A 211-nucleotide genomic window follows, 5' to 3' on the forward strand; every position below is an offset into this window, starting at 1 on the left:
GGAAATGGCTTTTCTCAAATTTTTACAACAGTCCATGGGAATTTAAAATACTTTCCTTGAATACTACACAAAACCATGAGAAATGTCTCCTCTTATCTGGCAGAAGAAGGGTAAAAACATCTAACAGATACTACGCTGAGAACTTGAGCGTACTTTGCAATTCTCTGGGTGGGGGCTGAGGCTTCCCTCTGTGACTTACTTATCCTGCTGC

General features: G+C 41.2%; 1 protein-coding gene across 1 annotated transcript in view; it reads right to left on the minus strand.

Annotated features, from left to right (window-relative positions):
* KIF21A (kinesin family member 21A) overlaps nucleotides 1-211 on the minus strand; it is a gene marked incomplete at its 5' end in the record, with an annotated part of 50,132 nt that overhangs the window by 16,336 nt on the left and 33,585 nt on the right. The window contains one exon of the mRNA XM_009877698.1: nucleotides 196-211. This exon is cut by the window's right edge and continues 143 nt beyond it. Coding sequence (XP_009876000.1) covers nucleotides 196-211 — 16 coding nt within the window. The remainder of the gene's footprint in view (nucleotides 1-195) is intronic.

Source organism: Apaloderma vittatum, unplaced genomic scaffold, assembly GCF_000703405.1.
Source record: "Apaloderma vittatum isolate BGI_N311 unplaced genomic scaffold, ASM70340v1 scaffold12921, whole genome shotgun sequence".
NCBI classification, from domain to species: Eukaryota; Metazoa; Chordata; class Aves; order Trogoniformes; family Trogonidae; genus Apaloderma; species Apaloderma vittatum.